Raw genomic sequence first — 19303 nt, forward strand, 5'->3', positions numbered from 1 at the left:
GTATTCAGATACCTCATAAAAAAATATAACCTATAGAATTAGGTCGAACTTGAGTTTCAAGTAACATGGTTAACCGTCTATTTATTTAATACATTCTTTGATTTTGATTATAAAATTTGTATTACGAAAGGCTTTTACAGCCACCGGCCCTAGCCTTCGGCTTTAGGGTTGGTGGCAGCCTCCTGATTGCTTCTCTTCCTCCCTATTTCTTCATCTATACTTCCTTCTGAGCCTTGTCGCAGTTGTCTGAGCCTTAATTTGTCTCAGCCATTTGAGCCTTGGTCTCAGCTTTCTCCCTTCTCTTCACTCAATAGCCGCTCACCGCCAGATCCATTTCCCTCCTCACCGCACCATGCTTTCATACCTCTCCCTCGCTCCCCCTCATCTTTTCCAACCCATAATCATGAATTAGATCTCGGAGTGTTGGGCTTTATCTTGACACCAGACCCAACACTCACAATCCACTGTTGAACCGACTTGTCGGAAAAATTGGACGAAGTGTGGAACAATTCACGTCGGAACAAGGATGTTTTACACACCCTTTTGCCCTCCCCCTCCTCATGTTATGTTTTGTGACCTTCCTCGCTTGTGTGGCTATGGATGATGTGGTTCCTGGTGGATTGATTATGCACAACATTCACAAATATAATTTTTGGTTCGGGCGCTCTTTTCAGTTAGGGCCGATGTCTTCCTTCGCGGAGGAAACGACAACAGTGAAGGCAGGCGTTTTGCTGTTTGAGATTAGGGTTTTTTGTGCTTTGCATTTTGTTTGGACTTGAGTTACGACCCATTTATCACAAATTGGAATTTTCCAAAGCTTTATTTCGACCAAGATGAATCCTAAAAATCCCAATTAAAAACGCCGTGCGAGCAAAAACTTTACCCAAATTACCGAACACAATAAAAGATCTTTCATTTCCCTTCCGCAGATAAAAGACGTCGGAAATTCCTTTCCGCTTACCAAACGCAGCAAAACTTGCTACTGCAAGCCTCGGTTACAAATTACAACCCTCGCAAATTCCTGACGCAGGGCTGGAAAACCAAACAAAAAGGGAAATGCAGATGCAATATATGCAGGTAGAACTGCCAAGACTACAATCAAATTCATTCAAAAGAACTCGCAATCTCGTCTATTTTAGTGAAAAAAAAAAACAATTACGATACATTAATAGTCATGGACAACCACAAACAACGGACTGAATCCACGAAACCAAGGAAGACTTTTACCAAAGATCCCGCTTTTCGCTGTTGATGGAGTAAACAACACTGAATCAACTCTTTTAACACGAGAGTAAAATAGTCATACAATCTGAGATGAAATAATCAGCATTTGACCTTCCACAGATACATGCGTCTTGCCCTTTCCGGAGAAGATAAAATTTAACCAGACCAGAGAAAAGAGAGGGGTTTCCCTTCTTGGCATGTTTTTACACAATTGAGTACCATCTTTTGCAACTGTTCCTCAACTTCCTCCATGGATGAACAAGCATCTATGATCTGCATCAAGCCAAAACAAATTTAACCTCGGCATAGTATCCACGTAATTCAACTCACCTAGGAATAGTATACTTCGAGAATAACAGTTGTAAACCAAACAATTTGCAGGGTTAGTTGTATTTGAACCACTGCTTCAATGAGCCTCCGTACTATACAAAAAAATTGCCAACTTGCAGCATCACTCCAAAATAAAATGTGTAAACAATAATCAGATAATGATAGCCCAGCCAGCATCTATATTATATATTAGGAACAGATTTCACATCAGTGTTTGTTGGAAAACAGAAGAAAACTTGGGCATGAGAAAATGAAATTGGAGGAATACGTTTGGCATCACAACCCCACCTATGCTCTTGGTGAGAGTGAAATCTTTTTCCATTTCTGTTCATTCTGTTCCTCTAAATACTTCTTTTAATGGACATCTGTTGATTCAATGTATTCTTTACAGTACAAAAATTAAAAGTTTGAGTGAAAAATTGCATCCAGGATGATATGGTCAAGATAGCATCACAACCGGAAGCAAATATCCAAGGTTCTTTAGTGAACTAAATGAATGAATCAACAAACTACCTTCCAAGTGGGACTGCAGAGGACCTGATAGTTCTGACCAACCTTCTTCTGAAACTCAAGCTGCTCGTATCTCTCACCTCCATAGCCTCCTCTTTCTGCAGCTTTCTGACAATTATAAATTCATACTTCATATCAACAAAGGGGAAAAATCACTGTGTCGATCTGATTTGCAGAGTAACCATCCAGGCTAATTTGTCAACATCATGCCAGGCTAAATGTAACAGCTCTATTTTCCTCAACAATAAATGTCAGCATAGAATAAGGACCCTAAGATATCAGTAGTTAGCCATGAAGGGCCAAAAATATACACCCATTATCTATTTTGAGAACCTATTGACTGCAAAATCAATTTGCATACCTAGGAAACCTCTTATGAGAGGCTGTTTGTGTATCTCGGAAGATATGTAAGACCACATAGGTAGCAGGGAATCACCTTAACCATGTTCAGTATTAGATATGCAATCAAGCAGAAAATTAACCGACATGCCTAAAATTCAGTGTGAAAATGAAAATGACTACATACCTCAGGTGGTATGTCAAGGTACACTACAAGATCTGGAGCCAATAACCCAATCTCCGGAGCCTGCAAAAGAAACCTCATCTTTTTAATATCCTTATGTAAAGAATTTAAAGATCATCAGGGGTAAAACATAAAGCATTTCCCCACCTTACACCATTCAATATCAAGTCCTTTGGCAGATGAAAATGCCACCCCTGAATAGGAATAACGGTCAACGACAAGGGTGGTTCCACTTTTCAATTTGCTCTCCATCAATGATCTACAGGGAAATTATAGGTTACTTAGAAAAATGATTTGACCACCTCATTCTTCACCCTAAGAATGAACTTCAGCTAAAATTGAAGTGCAGACACTCTTATAGTAATCAAAATAATTATTAAACAAACTAAAAAAGCCAACGACTATGTCATACAAAATGGGACATGGACTGTTCCTTCCCCTCCTAAACTATTCCTTCCACATTTTGCATAACACCAACTAAGTTAAAAATAACAAGGAAAAACTTCTAACTTTACTAAAGTCTACATGGTCGAAATAATACCCCACACATTTTGTAACCAAACATTGTTCTCATCTTGATTGATTTTAGCCAGGTTCCTGAGAAACCTAAATGCGAAATACTTGAGGTCATTACAGATTTTATGTAAATGAGCACTGGGGCCTAGAAAAACAGTGCATTTAGATGCCCATGAAGACTAGAAGAATCCTGTAAACGTATACAGAAACAAAAACTCAATAACTTGTTTCCTCCCTATCAGCCATACAATTGAAGTAACTTTTGCTGCTTATGAGTTCATTGTGTATTTTACCGTTACATTGGTTTCTAAAGTCAACAGAAACTAAACTCGAACAATGAAAGATTAGGTCATTAAACCAGATTGTCACACAACTCGGTCATCAAAAGATAAAAAATATATATCTCACTGTGTATTGTCCTGGCATCAGTTAGAAACAAAAACAACAATCAGAAGAAGTGCAATATATAGAAACCTCACAACAAAGAATAACTAACCTCTTCTCCCAACGGTTGGCACTAAAGAGTAGATGGATTGTATGATCATCCAGTTGAGATTCGTTGGAAAGATACGAAGATATCATTTTCCCAACACTTGTAGTTCTGTCAGGAAACCGCCACAACTCAGCTGAATGCCCTAACCTCTCCAAGTTTTTTACTAGTCTAGTTGATTGTGTCGTCTTCCCACAACGATCCAAGCCTTCAAGAACAACCAAGGCACCTCTTGAATCCTCCTTGCCACCTCTTAGGCTACAGTTCTGATTATTACTCTCCATCCGAATCCGCCTGATAAAAACCTTGTGGGGAAAGTTTGAGTGAAAACCCAACGACCTTCGTACCGCCCTGGCTCCAAAGTTCCTAGAGAAGCAAATGCAATCTGTTAAGATAAAGCCCTCAACTTCAACCAATTTCGAACAATTTCTGAAATCTATCATTCAACATCCATTCTAATCTACTCAAGTTCAAATTTTTCAATAAGGGTTATCAATTTCTATACATGGGTAGCTGGGAAATAAACCAAAAACACAATAATTTGCAAGCTCAAATTCTTACAAAGCCTTGCAAACAGTAGGATAAGAAGCATGGATCATGTCCCTCGCAACCTACAAACTGGAGATTTAATATTAAAAAGAAAAACAATTCACCAAACTTTGTATGATAACTGTGAACAGAACGTGATCTTGGCTAAAGAAAGAAAAAGGAAAGATTACCTTGAACGATTTGCGCTTCTGGGTAATCAGACTGTCTATGCAAATGTCAGACAGAAAAGAAGAGAACTGTAAAGTAGGAACTTGGGGGCCTGTGTGATTTCGCCGGCCAGTAAGGTATCCGCCGGGTGGGGAAGGGCGGCAAGTGAGGTTGAGTCGGAGGAGAGTTGCGGCAAGAGGCTTTGAGTAGGAGGAGAATGGCGGCAAGAGGGGTTTGAGTGGTGGTCTTGATCGAAAGGGTTTTAACTTTTAAAAGCTGATGATACTTTTACTAATTTACTATGGGCTCGAATGTGAATTCCTAGTTTTCAAACGAGAAATTTTTCTTTGTGTGGAGAACGTGGTCCATTATTTTAAGTTTCATAATATAATTAGTTTTTTTTTTTAAATTTTAATCAATTGTATTATTACACTTGATATACCGTGTTCATCTCATTCAAAAAATGCAACCATATTCATCAATCATCTCTACGAAAATTATTCAAATCCGATATAATTAAACTATTGTATTAAATGATAGCCTTTGGTATTTATAAGAAAAAAGGTATTCGTCTATTTTTTCAGTGTAATTGGATGTCTTAACAATTTTATATTTATCTAATTTTTTACAAAAATAATGTATGAACAATATACTAAAATAAAAATAATTTAAATCATTGAATAAAATTACAAAAATAGTAGCATAAAGTTTCCGTGAGATAAGCTTATTAAGTAACCGCGTTTACCAGGCTATGTAGTAAAAGATCAGCTAAGATCGAGTGTAGGGCCAGCAGAAAACACATAAGACTCTATCAGGTTTCCCAACCTTGCAAATTCCTTTGCCACCGGTCCTAGTCTTTAGCTTGGGTGCCGGTGACTGTCATTGTCTAAGTTCCTTGTTCTCCTATTTCCCTTTCTCCTTATCCTCTTCTCTCTTTTTCAATTTTCCCTAAAAATTTTCTCAGTTTCCTTGAGTTTTGTTTGAAATTTTTCCCGTGAGTTTGTCTCGCTTTTAAACTTCATCTCGTTCCTCTCCACTCCTCATTCTCCTCTGGATGTTCTTTTCCAAACCCAAGACTTAATCTCTCCTCACTTTTCCCTTCTGCCTCCCTTCCCCATAACCATCCCCACCCCATCATTTGCTCTCATCTGCAAACTCCAAGCAGAATATGGTTACCAGATTTATTTCCTTCCCTCCCTGTCCCCTCCCCAAATAGCTTACCAGATTTCCATCGAGACCAAGTGTATGGCGGCTTCGGCCAAAGTAAGGGTATTTTACATACTCCTTAGCCTCACCTTATACTCATGTGCTACTGTGTTTCTATATATTTGCAGGGATTCGTGAATGTGATTTGGATATGGTGACTATCTTTTGGTTATGGTCATTGGTGAAGAAATTTGGATGTGGTGTGCTTCTTGTTGCGGGTTTGGTGCTTTTGTGCTACAATGTCTTGTTCGTTTTCACCACTCAGTCATTTTCTCCAGTGTTGCTGCTTCAGTAGCTGCTGGCAAGACTTTTGTGGCGGTGACAGCGGCAGACGCTGCTTTCTGCAGTTGGAAATTAGGGATTTAGGTTTCTGTTTATTGTTTATTTAATTGGGCTGGGCTTTTATCTATCTGTTCCCCCAATGTGTTTGGATTATTTTGACTTCCTTTGTATTGGCTTGTAACTTTCTATCGAATTAATCATCTTGTCAAACCCAAAAAAGAAAAAAAAAAAAAGTACCTGCATTTACCAATCAGTAATAAGTACAATATTTCCTATTTCCATAGATTATAGTGAGTAGAGTAATTTAAAACATAATTTTGCTATAATAAAACCCCGCTTAATCAGATCTAACGGCTGAAATCCCAAATTTTCTGAATAATAGGTTTCATCCAAGGGTCGACACGGCGACACCTGTTTTAATCGATAATTAAATCAGAAGACTTAACAGTCAGGGCAGTCGATATTCTCTCTGTAACTTTTCTTTTTCGGTCCGATTATTTTCTTAACTCGTGCGCTTTGCTCTGCGGGAAAGAAAGAAACCTTGCATTCTTCAAGCTCGTCTTCTTCTTCGTCGCCTCTGGCTTGTACGGTTCGCGATCTGGTCACTGTTCAATTCGGGCTCTCTAGGGTTTTACCTCACTCTGCACGCTCCACCCCTCGCAGTTTCTCGGTCTCGTTGCTCTGAAGTTCTCGACCTCGATTTGTGATCGCGCAGAAGATTTCTTGTTTGATCGCAAGAGAGCTCTGGAACTCTAGTGGGCAGCTCAGCGATAGCTACAGGTATTTCTTCCAGGGTTTTGGATAACTTTCTTTCTTGGGAATTTGTGCTTTATCTAGTTCAATTTTGTCGAATTAGTTGCTGTTCAAGTTTTTAGGGTTTCTATTCAATTTTGTCGAATTTTCACTTCTAGATGTAAAAATTGAGCTCTGGAACTTACCCAAGGATTAATGTTACAGTTGTAAACTTTTTGATGAATGCTTCTTCTTCTTCGTCTTCGGATTTATCTTCTTTTTTTTTTTTTTTTTTTTTTTTTTGAAGGTAATTTAAAATGAAGCTCTGCTAAGTTGTGTTATTTGTATGTGTTTTCTTGTATCGAAAAGTAATCATTTTGGCGGTTAAATTGGAGACGAACTTGAATTATTGCTCCTTCCTAAGCAACCTAACGGACCCCATTTTGTTTAACTGGAAAATCACTGTTCTGGTATAAAGAATAGTGCTAGGAGATTGTTTGGGATATTTGGTGATGGCCAAGAAGAACAAGAACCCGGGAAGGGGAGGGTACTATGGCGGTGCATTTGAGCAGGCTGGTGAATGCTCGGGTAGCTCAGGAAGAATCGACGCAGAAGTTACTGGCTCGGAGGATTCAAGTGCTCCAACGAGGAAAAGTATTAGTTTGAATTCTAGTAACCGCGACAGTTTTCATGTGCCCATACAAATTCTTCCCTTGTCAAGCATGGTGTCATTAGAGAGGAAGGATTTGATACATAGGTTGAGAATGGAACTTGAACAGATACGAATACTTCAGAAAAAAGTTGAAATGCATAAAACCAATGGTGTTGCAGTGTCCTCTTCCAGTGATATCATCAGCAATGGCCAGAATGGGCCGCATGTCGATAGTTTTAGAAAGTCGTCAACATTGACTTCTGTGTCGGGGAAAAGACTGAATCTTGGGGCTCCAAAAGCACAGACACGGAATCCGGAAGCTTCTGGGAGGTTTGACTCTAGCACTGCTAGTGCGATTCTTATGAAACAATGCGAGGCACTATTGAAACGGTTGATGGCCCATCAATCCAGTTGGCTTTTCAAAGAACCTGTTGATGTGGTGAAGTTGAACATTCCAGATTATTTCACTGTTATCAAACATCCAATGGACTTGGGTACAATAAAGAGCAAGATAGCTTCGGGATCTTATTCATCCCCGTTGGAGTTTGCTGCTGACGTAAGGATGACCTTCACCAATGCCATGACCTACAATCCACCACAAAATAAGGTCTATGCCATGGCTGATACTCTTAGTAAATTTTTTGAAGTCAGGTGGAAAACCATTGAGAAAAAACTGCCCAAGGCTGATTCCCAACCACCGCCAACTAAATCTGGTCCTCGCGAAGGCATGGAAACTCCTAAACCATTGCCCCCCTCAAAAAAGAGGACTATCACGTCAGTGCACAATGAAGTCAAGTCTGAGCCTCCTAAGCGAGTAATGACAACAGAGGAGAAGCTCAATCTGAGCAGAGAATTGGAGTCTTTGCTTGGAGAGATGCCGTTACACATCATTGATTTCTTGAAGGAGCACAGTTCAAATGGAAAGGACTCTGGAGAGGATGAGATTGAGATTGATATCGATGTTCTAAGTGATGATACTTTGTTCACCTTACGGAGGCTTTTAAATGAGTATTTGCAAGAGAAACGAAAGAACCATGCAAGGGCTGAACCTTGTTCAATAGAGGTATTAGCTCGACCTCACCTTTTTCCTGTTCCTGGAATCAAAGTAGATTAATATATGCCTGAAACATACATTGTTGTCACTATATTGCAGCTTGTCAATGAATCAGGGTTGAGCATTTCATCCATGCAACCATGTAAAGGTCATATTCTTCTTTATCTACTTGCATATATAAGTGCCGACTTGAGTTTTAGAATGTTTGAAACACTTGGTTCCCCCTTTCACTATATGCATTTGTAGGGAATGATCCGGCTGATGAAGATGTTGATATTGGTGGAAATGAGCCTCCTGTCTCAAGCTATCCTCCTGTGGAGATAGAAATGGATACTGGCCATAAAAGTAGTAAAGCCATCAGCTCAAGCAGCTCCAGTGGTAAGTTGAGTTTGTCAACTTTTTATTTCTCCAATTTCATGCATTAAATTGTATAATTTTTTACTTTTAATTATATGGAGAGGAAAAAAAATAAAATAGAGTAGGGCTTGTTGGAGCAAATATTTTGTTTCTCCAATTCATGCACTAAATTATTTAGTGTTCAAGTTTTGACTTAACTTGAGGCCAACAAATAAATAATTAAATAAAGACTGTGCATGCTTGCAAAAGAGTTGTGATTTTTTTTCCTGAGTTTCACAAACACTAAATAATTTTGTATCTTGTGTATGTTTTACAGATTCGGATTCTAGCAGTTCTTCTGAGAGTGAATGTGATGATGTGAAGGCCGCAAGTCTGGTAAATGAGCATAAGCTGTCTGAAATTTTATGTTAAATACATCAAATCAATTTTTCTGCACCTCTCATGATGGATGGTTTGTGAGCTATTGAGTTTGTGTGGTACAATAATGTATGGGTACTGGGTAGTGGTTTGACTGACGGACCTGACATCATACTTAATTCTTCTTCAGGTACCAGAAACTGTGAGTTCTGGAGCTCATTTAGATGTAAAGACAACAATTGATAATCCCCTCGAAGGAAATCGTGAGTAATTATTTTAATAAAATCACATTCCTGTTTTCATTCTCTTGGGTGTTGCATGAAGTATTTTTGGTATACAGTTTCCAGTCCATAAAGGAGAAACACAGGGTGGGTCGAAAGTATAATATGTAGTTATAGAAGATAATAGGAAATCTTTTGACAATGTCTTGGGCAAGAAATCTAATTAAAACAGGATCATGAATAGAGAGGAAGTACCTTCCTGCTTAAATAGAGGCGTGTTTGGAAGAGCGTATCATGTTTTGTGTTGCAGATGCATAACATCTGTTCATCTAATTTTAAAGAGACATCTGATCATCTATTATTTATAATAAACATGGTTTTTTTTTTTTATATCTATAATAAACATGATCTCTTATATGCTGCCGTTCGATCATCTATTACAATATTCAGCTTAATGATGGGGATTGAATTTAGTCCGTTTGGGACTCTCAATCATGTTAGTAACCATCTTGGTTGTACTCTACTAGTGACATGGTTTAGACTTCTCTGAGGTGTGATTGTATTTATGGATTTTGAATTACTTGATGATTAAATTTTCAAATCCATGGGATCTTACAGAGTCTGATAGTGGGTTGGATCAAGTTGAACAAAGTTCCCAGCAGAAGCCAAGTCCTGTTGAGTCAGATTGTTGCCAGCATGGTAAGCTGAAGAGTTAATCTCATTTAAAAGAAAAAAAAGTCAAAAAAAAAAAAAAATAGTAGCTGTGCTGTTGGTTTTGTGGTAGCATCTCATAGTTTTATCGCTTAAAAAAAATGTAGGAGACAGTGCTCCCCAAGAGAGGCCAGTCTCCCCCGAGAAGCAGTACAGGGCTGCTCTATTGAAGAATCGTTTTGCTGATACCATTTTAAGAGCACGAGAGAAAACACTTAATCAGGTGGGTTACAAAGTCACGCTACTTGTGTACTTACTGTGTTTGTATGAAACCATTTTACAAGTATTTTCTACTCTGGATGTGATCCGGTGCAATTTGATCTGGCTGAGATCAGGGTGATAAAGGAGATCCTGAGAAATTGCGGCGCCAGAGGGAGGAACTTGAACTGCAACGGAAGAAAGGTGGAGATCTTTACGCTTAAAGTTTTACTTTTCTGCTTGCATCAATTCCTTTGTTGTGTGCATGTTTTGTATGGGTTTGGTGGCATAAAATTTTGCAACGATCCTTTGATTGCAAACCATGTTCACAAACGTCTCCTATAGTTTAGTAAACTGAAATGTCTGTTCGTATGTATTTGTGTATTTTGTTGCAAAATATGAGCAGAGAAAGCACGGTTACAAGCAGAAGCAAAGGCTGCCGAGGATGCTCGAAGGAGAGCAGAAGCAGAAGCTGCAGCTGAGGCTAAACGGAAGAGGGAGCTTGAGAGAGAAGCAGCAAGGCAGGCATTGCTGCAGGTAGCCAAACCTCCTCATATGTTGCATACATACTACTCCTCGAGTATCTGTGGATCTTTATTGGGAAATTGTTTGCATTGTGTACAGATAGAAAAGACTGTTGAAATCAACGAGAACTCTCGGTTTCTTAAAGATCTGGAGATGCTTAGAACTGCCCCTGCAGAGCAGCTACCGAGCTCTGTAGACGAAACAAGCCCTGACCACTCGCAGGACGGCTTAGGCGGCTTTAACTTTGGAGGGAGTAACGCGTTGGAACAACTTGGCTTGTACATGAAAGACGATGATGAGGAGGAAGACGCTGAGCCTGTTAGTGTTCCTCCAAGTACGGTAAATGCTTCTCCGAGTCCTGTAAATGATATAGAAGAGGGAGAAATTGATTAAATCGTTTGCTGCTTTTGTACTCATGGACGAACCAAAGAAGCACGAAATAGAATATTTTGATATGAAAAGAGGATTAAAAAAGAAGAAATGTCTGCGTACTTTTCTCGTTGATGCTTTTTTTGGTACTTTACTGTCCGTCCTTTGATGCCATCCAAAGGCCAGATAGAACCTTTTTCTTTTTCCCGGTGGCCGTTTCAACGAGGAATTCTACCGGAATTCTACCGTTCGCTGGATCGGATTACGGCGGTGCATGTAAGACTCATTGGTAAGAGAAATTGAACCCGAATTTGAATTCCCGTTCACATGAGGCCGGTGCTCGTCCCTCGCACTTAAAACTATCTCCAAAGACAAAATTTACAACTCAAAAATTACACGTATTGGATTACAGATGTGGTGCAAGTTATAACATCTCTAATGCAAAATTGCAAAGAAAATCGAATTTGACTTTTTAAGTATGGAGAATGGTAATTTTGTAGATTACATGATGTGGCGATTGATGGTTGGATCCATTCTGTAATGATTACCGTCTATTTAAATATGATAGATTACGTGATCTAGCGTTTAATGGTTGGATCACATGATCTGCCGTTTGATGGTTGGATACATTTTGTAATGATTTAAACAAAAAATTCAACCATCAATTACTACATCATCCGATCTACAAAATATAATTCAAGTATATGTCTTTAACATCGCCTGTATCTATTGGAGAGGCATAGCCATGGTGTCTCATTTGGGCACTAGCTTGATTCTAACTTTTTAAATATGCCGAGGAAAATTTGAGTTAAATTTACAAAATATAGCTTTCGACTCTAAATTTTTAAAAATTTTTCCTCCGTTCTTGTGGAGATTATTCAACGAATCCAAAATACGAAATTCTTATTACTTATAAAATAACATTTAACATACTGTCCATATTTTTGAGATTTTTCAATGCATCCAAAACACAAAATCGCTTCGTACAAATAAACAATAAAATAGAGTTAGCGGTTCAACACCGCACCAAATTCTTATGAACTTTGTCCAACTCGGACGCAGTCAGTCAGTCTCAAGAGTCGCACTCACACACCCACACCACACCAGTCGTCGTCCAACTCTCCATCCCAAACAACACAATTCTCTATAAATTAAACCCTCTCTCCGATTCCCGTAATCTTCGTCAAAGCCCTTTGATTTCGTTTCCATCTCAGATGGAAACCCAAAACTCAATCCACTCCCCGCCATCGCCGTCGCTGTCGCCGTCGTCATCTCTCCAACTCCCACGCCTCCCCATCTTCTTCCTCATGTTCTCCATCGTCTACGTCATTGCCTACTTCATCGTCTTCCGAACTTGGAGCCCTAAGATCCGACCCGAAGCCTCCAGCTGCCTAATCTCCCTCGCCCATGGCACCCCTGCCGTCGTTCTCTCCGCGTACGCCATCCTCTCCGACCCCGCCACCGGATTCGCCGCCCCCAACACCCTTTTCCAGAACTCCGTCCTCGATTACAGCGTCGCCTACTTCCTCACCGATCTCCTCCACTACCTCGTCTTCTTCCCCAGCGACGTCCTCTTCATCGGCCACCACCTCGCCACGCTCTTCGTCTTCCTCACCTGCCGCTACGTCGCCTCCCACGGCGCATTCGCCATTCTCTCCCTTCTGATCCTCGCCGAGGTCACCAGCCTGTGCCAGAACGTCTGGACGCTCGCCAACGCCAGGAGAAGCGACTTGAAGTTTGCAGCTAAAATGTATGATCTTTTGTCTCCTCCTTTTTACATTCTGTATTCGATTGTTCGTGGCTTTGTGGGTCCGTATTTCGTGTACCGAATGGGGGCCTTTTACATCAGCGGCGCCGCCGACGGATTGATTCCGCGGTGGGTTTGGGGTTCCTGGATTGTGGTAGTGATGGCCGCCATTTCTGTCAGCATTTTGTGGATTTCGAATCTCTGGGTCGAATTGTTTAGAGCCAGGACTGGCGAATTGGAAAAGAAAGCCAGATAAAACCCCAGATTTTAGGTTTTGGGGTTTTTGTTTTTCACCAATTAGAGATTTGAAATTGAAGATTTGAGCTGTTTCTCAAAGCTTAATAACAATTTGGGTTGTTCTTATTAGTGGTTATATATGTAACAATTTGCAACATGTATTCTTAATCACAGCTTCATAGTCCTTTAATTAAAATGTTTGTTACAATTTGCTGAGCCTAGTGACGTTCTAGGATTTACAAAGCCGCCGCTTATTTGCAACATGTATTCTTTATCATAGTTTCGTAGTCTTTTCATTCAAATGTTTGTTACAATTTGCTGAGCGCTATGGTGTTTTAAGATTCATACAGCCGACCTCATTTAGTAAGATAAGACTTTGTTGTCGTTTGTTACAATTTGCTGGTTTCTGCATAGGTTTGCTTGAATTCACTTCACAAAATGACGTTCTAATCTACTCTAACTTACGAGAAGGGATTTGAACAAGGGGCAAGCACACTGTTGTGCCTAACTGACATAACCCACGTCTGCGTATGCATCAATTATTAGGAATGAAATGAATAAGTTGATACTATTATCTTCTAGTTGAAGCAGGCCAACCACCAAACTTATTGAATAGGTTGAAGCGTTGAAGCAACCCAAAATTTTGTGACTTTCTTTCTTCAGCAATATTCTTATTCCTCCCAACTGCTTTCGTTATGGTTGAACTTTCGGGCCCTGTTTCGCTGTCATGCTGCATTTTGGTGAGATCGTCGACATTCAACTTTGCCAGTACTTGGTTGTCTGTCGAAGGCCAGAATCCCTACCAAATAAAGACACGGATGGAAAACCCGATTTTCATACGTCCTTCATGGTACTTATTCCTCACGAACTCTACTGGTTTGTGTGCCAAAAGTTTTTTTATGTAGAAGTGGTAGTCCTTGGCCTGAAGTATGATATTCCGTAAACCTCCGATAGGCGATAGGATCATCAGTAGGACACCGAGTGTAATGCAAATCTGAAATCGAGGACACCGATTATTCTGGAGGTCTGGTTTTACCACCATTGAACGAAAGAAGTTACGTATGTGCCCAGTTTGTAAACCAAGATAGGCTAAACTTGCACGGTTTCTTGATGGCAAGCCACAAGACACACGGGAGCTTGAAGAGCGAAATCAAACGGAGACTAAGTGAGTGAGATTTAAACTTAGATTTTGACTGCAAATAAAGAGACGGACTTAGGACTTACATAGTGTGATGCTGTGGGAATAAGCAAATCCTCCGAGGAATCCAATGAGACCACCGAAGAAGGGAAAGGTCATTCCGACGACGATTGTGAACGCTGAAATATAACACACGAAGAACATCGATTCAAATGATGTAATACATTCAGTAATCACAGAACGCCGTCCCAAGAGTGGAGGTCAATTCGTTATCAAACTTACCAACGTATATATTCCTGGTAACGAAGCGAAGCTTAGTTGTGGGCTGGAACTGCAGTTTCTTTACCAACACCGCGGTTTCTATCATGTCAAGTACTGGCATTGCAAGTAACTGCATTGCAACAAGATTTGTTAAAAATCCGATTGAATGACCAAGTTTACCAAGAGCTGTCGACACCAACTTTGCATACGTGCTGCTGAGCACCACAATTCAGAAGCCAAGCTTTACGCCAAGGCGTGTTGCCCTAGTTCTTGGTACCTATCGAACCGCTTTCCAGGAACCATTTCATGTATCTCAACAATTTTCCATTACATGAATAAAGTGATCACCTACGAGAACGCTATTACAATTTACAACACATCCAGGACGCCAGAGATGAATGAAACAAGCAATTAAAAATCTGTCCGAGGTTTAGTATAGTTGGTTAAGGCAGTGTGCTTGCTGAACGTACCATCCGAGATTGGACACGGGCTGAACGTACGATCCGAGATTGGACATGGCAAAGGGAAGACTTTAAGACACCAGCTCCAACCATGGAGTTGACATTCGTGGAAAGTTTTAGAGTACGTACCACACCATTTTGCGTTCCTTGAAGAGGTAATTGGAAGCCAATCATATATTTCCTCCAAAAGTATGTCACCCAAATGAATCAAAATCCAGGAGGGAGAGAGAGAGAGAGAGAGAGAGAGAGAGAGAGAGAGAGAGAGAGAGAGAGAGAGAGAGAGAGAGACTTACATTGTTGGGGGTGGAAGAATTTTAGGGTCGGAGCTTCAACTCCCATTGCTGCAGAGAACAGATAAGGCTTTGGCTTCGGGTCTAGCAGGAATTGAAGAATTTTTGTTTGCTATTTTTGTCCAACGAATAAGCCATGCGGCCATAGTTGATTTTTTTAAGCTCACTTGATGTTGATGTTTTTTTTGGTTGCTTTGGTGCCGGAAATTATTCTTGGGCAAAGAAGATAGTACAATTGATGTGTGTATATTGTACGATGCCATTGTTGATTGAATGCTATAAGAAAACCTGACTAGTTATAACCACGGCTATTAGTTGCACAGAATAAAGTACAGCGTAGGCCTATCGCAGAAGATTTAGAGACTCGATAACATAATGGCGGAAAAATGCGAGTATCTTCGCATGCTTTTGGGTTTAAGGTTTGGATAGATTTTAGTTTTATATGGCTGAAAGTTTATATATATTAGATTTCAAGATGCCACTAGAGTCGTGTACCAATGTAACATTGTTCTTCCCACCAGTGTCCAGCAATATATGCAATCCACCAAAGTGATATCTATATTTCATTGGTGCTGAATATAAATGAATCAAGGTTCTGAGTTTATGCATACACATACTGACATACAATACAAAAATACACACCGAGATGACACAACATAAGTTTTTCTTCTGGTTAAGTCCGTTGGCACCTCGTTACAATTACATGCCCTAGAATCGTATGTCTTCATTCATGGTACTTATTCGTAACATATGCTTGCATTTCCATATCTACTGCATTGAACTTCAGGGCAAAGTACTTATGCTTGTGCCAAGTTTGTTACTTAGTTGTAGAATTTGTAGGTACTGGCTTGAATTATGATACTCCTCAACCCTCCAATAGGTGATAGAATCATCAGCATGACGCCGAGTGTAATGCAAATCTGCAATTCAGGAAGCCGATTTAGAAATGAAGATGGTTATGGAAAGATGATGTTATTAGCACTCCGAAAAAACATGTAAGAATAGAATATGAACAAGCACACGTACCCAGTTAATAATCCAAGAAAGGCTCCACCTGCGCGGTTTCTTGATGGCAAGCCACATAATGCAAGGGAGCTAAAGAATGAAATCAGATGGAGATCGTGAATCAGTGAATCAATAGTTTAGATTAGACTACACTATCGCTTGAACAAATGAAAAGTAAAACTTAAATTTGACTGCAAAGAAAGATATCAAGGGCTTACAAAGTATGTCGTCGGGGAAAATGCAAATCCTCCAAAGAATCCTAGAAGACCACCGAAGAAGGGGAAAGTAATGGCGACAAACATTGTGAAGGCTGAAATCAATCACACACGATCAAAGCATATACTCAATATTGTTTGGGAAACGATATTCGTAACACCATTTTCCCCTTCTGCACGCCATGTATATCCTTTTTGTTTAAACTCCTTTAATTTGTTCAATGTAAAGATCATAAATAAATAGACAAGGGTGTGCATGGAGAGAAAAGAGTCTAGTTATGGCGGTCACTCTACTCGATGAGGAGCTGAACTACTTACCGACATAGATATTCCGGGAAACAAAGCGGAGGATTAGGGTAGGCCTGAAGTGCAGTTTCTTCACCAACAAGGTCTCTATCATGTCAAATACTGGCATTGCATATAGCTGCATTGCAATATGGTAACACAGCAAAACCAAGAATATTTGATTAAAATCCATTTGAAATTTACCAAGATCAAATATTCTAGTTTCTAGTACAAATTTACCTGATAACTTCCAATGACATGGACGACAACAAACATGTTTGCAGTTATGATGAGCCACTCAGGTTTCTCTAATGAGATGAGGATATTGTCCTCCACCGCGTTCCCAAAAGTGTAATATCCAATGAAAGCCACCGGAAAGTAGCACAAGGCCACGACGAGGTAGGCCAACACAACTCCTCTCCACATAGGCTTCTTCGATGGCTTTTCGGGCGTCGAAGGGATTGTTGCTTGGATCTCCAAAACCACATTGTGGCCTGCATAGGCAAAAGCTACGTCCCCCAAGGCAGTGAAGAAGTTGAAGACTGTTCCTGGAGTGCTACTGGCTGCATACCCGTATGCTACGTCCGGCTGAACACCCTTGTGGAGGGAAGCAGTCCATGCAATAGTAGAGTAACTGAAATCAAAATCAAAAGAGAATGAGTTTAAGAATCTCCGTGTTTCCCATAGTTCTACTTTCGTTGTTGTATACTCAATTACATGCACGGAACATGGGAGGATAGACAAATTCGTGTTGAGAATACTGATTTGCATTCCAAAGTACTTGCTCACCACGTACGTGACACTGTTTGACAGAAAATTCAGCTAAAGAAATACTTTTTAAATTAATGATGTACCTTAATGACATGACTGCTGCAGCTAACGAAACGCCGGAGATGGAGTTGAAGTTGGGGAGATGGGCGAGGACAAAGTGACAGGAGGCAAAGATCATGATGAAGTAGGTGAGTTTGATCGGATCCTTGTCTTTCTTCACCGTCTTGTAAACTTTCTGCAGCGAATTTCCACCCGTGACCATATACACAATGTCCACACCAACTTCACATATGAGCTGTTGGGGCACCACAATCCAAAGCCCTAGCTTTTCACCAAAGGCATGTTGCCCTAGCTCATGGTACCTATCAAACCTCTTTCCGGGAACCATCTCATGCATCTCAACCATCTGCCATAAAGTGAATAGAGTGATCACCCAAGATAGTACAAGAATCACACAACCAGGACCCCTGAAAAATTAAACAAGCAATTAAAATCTTATTGGTTAGTTAGGCTAGTTGGCCAAGACAGTGTGTGCCTACTCTTGCATCTGAATTTGAAATTCTCTCCCGTAGATTATAATAGTTTGAAATATCATTAAAAAAAACAAGGCCAATGACTTTAAAACTCATATTTTAGCTTCCTGCAGCACTTCTGTGAGCATAGATAAAATTATAAAGTATTTAGTTCGAAGTGCACTAGACTAAAAGGGGAATGAGAAAAGTTGACATACCATCCGAGATTGGACATGGCAAAGGGAAGACTTAAGACGCCGGCTCCAACCATGGCGGTGACATTGTGGAAAGTTGAGTACCACCATTTTGCATTCCTTGAACCAGTGATTGGGAGCCACTCATCTATTTCCTTCTGCCTCCGTGGCTTATCTTCATCAATAATCTGTGATTGCTTGTTCCATTTCTCATCCACCTGCGATTCAGTACACAATTCCAGAATTCTTAGAAAAATTAATTCACAAGCAGAAAATAATCCAAATGCATCAAAATCTAGTCAAATTACCTATGAGCATGTTCCAATAGGTTAGGTAAACCAGTTGGCAATAAGGAGAGTTTTCCCACTCGAAAAGTTAAAAAACCTTACACAGGCTTATATGGGGTTGAGTTACTTCGTTATTGCCAACTAATTTTAGGTTAAACCTCAACTTCTTTAGGCGTGTGTGTAGCTATGGAGAGAGAGAGAGAGAGAGAGAGAGAGAGAGAGAGAGAGAGTGAGAGAGAGACTTACATTGCTTGGGATAGAAGAACTTTGGTCGGTTGTATCTCCCATTGCTAGCTGCAGAGAGTAGTAGCTAAGGCTTTGGCTTCAAATCTTGCAGGAGATTGAGAATGCAAAATAAACATAAATGGGAAAGATGAAACTTATTATTGTCGGAGGTGACAAGAATGTGAGATGCAGGAAACTTCGCCCACAATAGTTCGAGCTAATTTGAAATTGATATGTTTGTTTGCTAGTTTTTTCTAAGGAATATGTTTATTCGGCCTGCACGCCAAGTTTCATCCAAATGTTAAATATCTAATTTAAAGTAATTATAGAATTACAATCTTATATGATATAATTGTCTTTTTTGGTGGGAAAAGAAAATGACCTCCTTAAATATTTATATTATGAACATATTAATGGTTCCTTCTGCATTATTGACAAGTTGATGCAGGATTATATATGATTACATATATATATTGGATTAAGATATGAGGATACATATTTTGACACACGTTTTTGTTACTCCTATTTCATAATTTTTTTCAAGGATCCGAATGGTCTATATTGCAATTCATCATTTATAGATTATCTTTATGTAAAATTAGACAAATTCAAAACCATTAAAACATTAATTTGTAGTGAAAAAAAAATAGACAAATACGATTCTATGAAGAAATACTAAATTTAATCAAATCGTCATATGACTTCGGATTTAAGGGAATTTT

The 19303-nt window shown here is 39.7% G+C and overlaps 4 protein-coding genes across 8 annotated transcripts; 2 read left to right on the top strand and 2 right to left on the bottom strand.

Annotated features, from left to right (window-relative positions):
• Window positions 1–1047: 1047 nt before the first annotated feature.
• On the bottom strand, window positions 1048–4592 carry ZEU1 (P-loop containing nucleoside triphosphate hydrolases superfamily protein). Of its 3 annotated transcripts, none has more exons than XM_068447520.2 (7): window positions 4313–4592; window positions 4155–4211; window positions 3600–3959; window positions 2735–2846; window positions 2591–2650; window positions 2068–2172; window positions 1048–1497 (listed from the first exon to the last, which is right to left on the bottom strand). In XM_068447520.2, exons 2-7 carry the CDS (start codon window positions 4190–4192, stop codon window positions 1381–1383), a joined length of 792 nt encoding a protein of 263 aa, XP_068303621.2. In that variant the 5' UTR covers window positions 4193–4211; window positions 4313–4592; the 3' UTR covers window positions 1048–1380. The 3 variants fall into 3 exon arrangements, with proteins under 3 accessions (XP_068303621.2, XP_068303622.2, XP_068303623.2); XM_068447521.2 differs by having other exon boundaries at window positions 4155–4204; window positions 4313–4526; XM_068447522.2 differs by lacking the exon at window positions 4155–4211 and having other exon boundaries at window positions 4313–4589.
• Window positions 4593–6228: 1636 nt separating this feature from the next.
• LOC137749576 (transcription factor GTE8) lies at window positions 6229–11065 on the top strand. Of its 3 annotated transcripts, none has more exons than XM_068489693.2 (11): window positions 6229–6557; window positions 6988–8224; window positions 8315–8363; window positions 8462–8593; window positions 8889–8947; window positions 9120–9192; window positions 9769–9849; window positions 9969–10084; window positions 10197–10263; window positions 10466–10596; window positions 10684–11065. In XM_068489693.2, the coding sequence occupies exons 2-11, from the start codon at window positions 7022–7024 to the stop codon at window positions 10975–10977; spliced, it is 2205 nt and encodes a 734-aa protein (XP_068345794.2). In that variant the 5' UTR covers window positions 6229–6557; window positions 6988–7021; the 3' UTR covers window positions 10978–11065. The 3 variants fall into 3 exon arrangements, with proteins under 3 accessions (XP_068345794.2, XP_068345796.2, XP_068345797.2); XM_068489695.2 differs by having other exon boundaries at window positions 6237–6557; window positions 6879–8224; XM_068489696.2 differs by having other exon boundaries at window positions 6247–6557; window positions 6993–8224.
• A 962-nt stretch (window positions 11066–12027) lies between these two features.
• LOC137708731 (TLC domain-containing protein At5g14285) lies at window positions 12028–13145 on the top strand. The gene has a single exon (XM_068447875.2). The coding sequence runs from the start codon at window positions 12168–12170 to the stop codon at window positions 12954–12956; it is 789 nt and encodes a 262-aa protein (XP_068303976.2). The 5' UTR covers window positions 12028–12167; the 3' UTR covers window positions 12957–13145.
• A 2495-nt stretch (window positions 13146–15640) lies between these two features.
• Window positions 15641–18775, bottom strand: LOC137708648 (lysine histidine transporter 1-like). Its single transcript, XM_068447769.2, has 8 exons — window positions 18603–18775; window positions 18094–18287; window positions 17447–17830; window positions 16833–17226; window positions 16626–16731; window positions 16311–16402; window positions 16114–16182; window positions 15641–16007 (listed from the first exon to the last, which is right to left on the bottom strand). The coding sequence occupies exons 1-8, from the start codon at window positions 18642–18644 to the stop codon at window positions 15909–15911; spliced, it is 1380 nt and encodes a 459-aa protein (XP_068303870.2). The 5' UTR covers window positions 18645–18775; the 3' UTR covers window positions 15641–15908.
• Between the last annotated feature and the right edge of the window lie 528 nt (window positions 18776–19303).

The sequence above is a fragment of the Pyrus communis genome, chromosome 17, assembly GCF_041283825.1.
Source record: "Pyrus communis isolate YQ-2024b chromosome 17, ASM4128382v1, whole genome shotgun sequence".
NCBI classification, from domain to species: domain Eukaryota; kingdom Viridiplantae; phylum Streptophyta; class Magnoliopsida; order Rosales; family Rosaceae; genus Pyrus; species Pyrus communis.